The 3500-nt window shown below is 45.1% G+C and overlaps 1 protein-coding gene across 1 annotated transcript; it reads right to left on the reverse strand.

Annotated features, from left to right (window-relative positions):
- Positions 1–277: 277 nt before the first annotated feature.
- On the reverse strand, positions 278–1663 carry LOC123067823 (HMG1/2-like protein). Its single transcript, XM_044490448.1, has 5 exons — positions 1626–1663; positions 1410–1487; positions 1240–1306; positions 1104–1148; positions 278–334 (listed from the first exon to the last, which is right to left on the reverse strand). The coding sequence occupies exons 1-5, from the start codon at positions 1661–1663 to the stop codon at positions 278–280; spliced, it is 285 nt and encodes a 94-aa protein (XP_044346383.1).
- Between the last annotated feature and the right edge of the window lie 1837 nt (positions 1664–3500).

A 3500-nucleotide genomic window follows, 5' to 3' on the forward strand; every position in this document is an offset into this window, starting at 1 on the left:
CCAGGAGCACCATGCCTCTCATGTAAGTGCATTCACATATTACATGGTTACGTGCGAGAATTTGTTTCTCCTGGTGCAACGCACGGGCATATGTCCTAGTTTAATCTAACATATGAATGCTCTTCTGCACTGTTGGTAATAGAAAGAATCATAGAATGGTCTATACGACGTTCATTGATGGAGAGTGTAGACATGCAATGTGACTGCACTATACTCGGGAGAAGATCATGTTTCCGTAAACATTCCAGCAACAGCAATCCAGGGCCTTCTTCTTCTGCTAGTTGTTTTTCTCCTGGGCTTGCTCCTTCTTCTCCTGGGCGTGCTCCTTCTTCTCCTACAACAGCAGCAACAGCAGGTTAATGACAACAGTAGTTTGACAACAGCAGCAGGTCAATAACAACAGCATCAACTCCTAGGAATGCTTTAATTTAGTCCATTTCTTTGATCAACAACTTATTCTAAGGATGACGTGCTATCGAACTTAAAATAAACTACAACAAAATCAGCTGTGTCAAATATAAAACAAACAAGTCGCTCAGCTTTGTGTCAGATATAAAATAAACTACAACAAAAGCATCTGTTTAAATTGATGAGCACGGGTGAATCTTAAATTTGAACAACCAAATTGAGCATAGGCAGTAGATCAGCATTTGCATACGGACTAAACTGCATGAACGAGCACGGGCAGCAGTTTGAATCGATTGGCACAGGACGTATACAACTCTAACGATGCTACACATTTGAAACACTGCTAATCATAATAGATTTGAACAACCAAATTTAGCTTAGACAGTAGATCGGCAATTGCATATACAGACTAAAATTGCAAGTGAAGGCACATGCGGCAGTTTGAATTTCCACATTTCAACACAGCGAATCACAAATTGAGCTCAGGCAGTAAATCAACAATTGCACGGTGACTGAATTCGAAATCTAACTGACCAACTAGGTGGAACACTGGCCAAACTGACACAGAATTAAGTAAACCAACACAGTGGCGACCAAATTTTCATCACATCACCGAGCAAGCACTGTTGTCAGGCGGAAAAGGGCAACACCAAATAGAGCGGTAACAGTGAGGGGAGGGGACATGGGTAACTTACAACATCACTCAGGGACTTCCACTTCTCACCACCGGCCTTGCCAACCTGCGAATCGACCAACCCAAACGAGATTAGGGCACGAAATTCACAAGGAAACTCATCTCAGCAGCACCAATTCGAACGAACAGCACGAGACAGAGGCGCGGAGGGAAGACGGAGCGGAACGGAGGTGCTTCTCCTTGTACTCCTTCCTGAAGGTGTCCCTGTGAAGACGAAACCGAAACGAGCCTCGGTCAGCATGCGATGCCACACCACACCACAGAAACAGCACGAATCGAACCACGAATCGAATTTGGGGGGACTGACATGAAGACGAAGAAGGCACTCGGGGGACGCTTGGGCTTGTTGGGGTCCTTCTCGGCCTTGCTCTTCTTCACCGCGAGCCTGCGCCACCACAGAAACGGAATTGGCAAACCAAACCGGATCAGAAGCCGACGCGAGACAACGGCAGTAGGAAAACCCAAATGGGAACAAAACGAGACAGGGAGACGAGGGAGGGCTCGTATCGGTCGGGGCACTGACCTAGAGTCGCCGGCGTGGGAGCCCGCCTTGGCCTTCATCCTGTCGCCGGCCGCCAACCTCGCCCTAGGGCATGACATGGAAGACGACGCCCTTGGTGCCACGGCCGAGCACGGAGACGGCCCTGAGGTCCGCTAGGCTGAGCTGCCACGGCTCCGGCGGCGGCGGCGCGAGCGCCTGCGCCGTCATGGCCACCGCGAGCGCGCAGGAGGACGGCGCCGCCTTGGATTGGGCGTTGTGCCCTGCGCCTGCACTTGCGCGAGTGAGAGGGAGGAAGGGTGGGGTGGGGGATTGGTTGCGGTTTGATTGGTTGCGGATCGAGGAGAGGAAGGCCGCCGGAGGGGAGAGAGGGAGGGAGGAGCAGAGTGTGGGGATCTTGCCGGAGGGGAGAGAGGGAGGAGCAGAGCACGGCGATCTCGATCGAGGAGAGCGAGGGGAGCTCGGCAGATTTGGAAGAGGAGAGGAGGAGAAGAGAGCGAGGGAAAGAAAGGAGGCGCGGGGGGGGGGGGGGGGGGGGGTGGACGAAAAATGACCACAGGGCAGAGCTAGGGTTTTGGGATGGTGTGGAAGGGCTGAGGACCGCCGTTGGATCGACGAACATCCGACGGTGTTCAATGCATGATCCGCGTGATAGTCCACGGACCAATTAGAATAAAGTACGATGTTATGACCATATAAATTGGTCAAAAAATTAATTTTCTATTTTTCAAGTGCCTCAATTGAGTTTTTTTTGTAAATGACCTATCATATATTTATTGCAAAATGGGACCGAATCATTTTTATAATACATTAGGCCATATTTAGTGTAAAATTGACAAAATGGTTGGTTGTCAAAAGTTTTTATACACCTCTCGTGAAAAAGACAAAATTCCGCCGTTTCAGTAGGAAGCGGGTCAAATTTGAACTACAGCTGCCTCATAGTTTGCTCTTTATTTTTTCCAAAAATCATTTCTAGTAACATAAGTATCTATTTAATCAGAGAAACACCAAAAAAATCCAAGATTCAGCCATTAGCTAGGAACGGTCATTCACGTCGTTTTGACCGCATTTTGAAACAGGCATAAAAAATTCAAAACAAATTAAAAAATTGCAAAACCTTCGCATTGTGTCATTATATGTGGCCAAGTTACCAGGAAAAATAATAAACTTGTAATGCGATAATTTTTTTTAAAAAGTGTTCTCGGAAACGAGCTATCATGTGTGGAGATCAATGACATTCAAGCCAAATGATCAATCTTATGGCCACATTCATGACATAGTTTGTTAAAATGATCTCATATCGTGCACAAGGGTGCATATTGGAATGTCAAACAATGTTGCCTAAGAAAGTTTTCGTTTTCTTTGAACGAAAAAATCATTTTTCATTTTTTGAGAGCCCCAAATGAGGTTTTTTGTGAAGGACCTAGCATATATTTGTTGCAAAATGGGACCAAATCATTTTTAGAAAATATTATGCCATATTTAATGCACAAATGACCAAATGGTTGGTTGTCAAAAGATTTGATCCACCTCTGGTGAAAAAGACAAACTTCTGCCGTTTCAGTAGGAAGCGGGTCAAATTTGAACTACAACTGCCTCATAGTTTGATATTTATTTTTTCCAAAAATCATTTCTAGGTACGTAAGTATCTATTTAATTAGATAGACACCAAAAATGATCCAAGATTCAACCATTAGCTAGGAACGGTCATTCCTGCCATTTTGACCGCATTTTGAAACGGGCATACAAAATTAAAAAAAATCAAAAAATTGGAAACCTTCGCATTGTGTCATTATATGTGACCAAGTTTCCAGGAAAAATAATAAACTTATAATACGAAATTATTTTAAAAAAGTGTTCTCATAAACGAGCTATCATGCGTGAAGATTCATGGCTTGC

Source organism: Triticum aestivum, chromosome 3B (assembly GCF_018294505.1).
Source record: "Triticum aestivum cultivar Chinese Spring chromosome 3B, IWGSC CS RefSeq v2.1, whole genome shotgun sequence".
In the NCBI taxonomy this organism is placed as follows: Eukaryota; Viridiplantae; Streptophyta; class Magnoliopsida; order Poales; family Poaceae; genus Triticum; species Triticum aestivum.

Excerpts from the sequence above, each read along its gene's own strand:
- LOC123067823 (XM_044490448.1), bottom strand. The coding sequence starts at position 1,663 with ATGAAGGCCAAGGCGGGCTCCCACGCCGGCGACTCTAG. Across the intron at positions 1,488-1,625 it reads TCCCACGCCGGCGACTCTAG|GCTCGCGGTGAAGAAGAGCA; the intron begins GTCAGTGCCCCG and ends GTGGTGGCGCAG. Across the intron at positions 1,149-1,239 it reads CGTCTTCCCTCCGCGCCTCT|GTTGGCAAGGCCGGTGGTGA; the intron begins GTCTCGTGCTGT and ends GTCGATTCGCAG.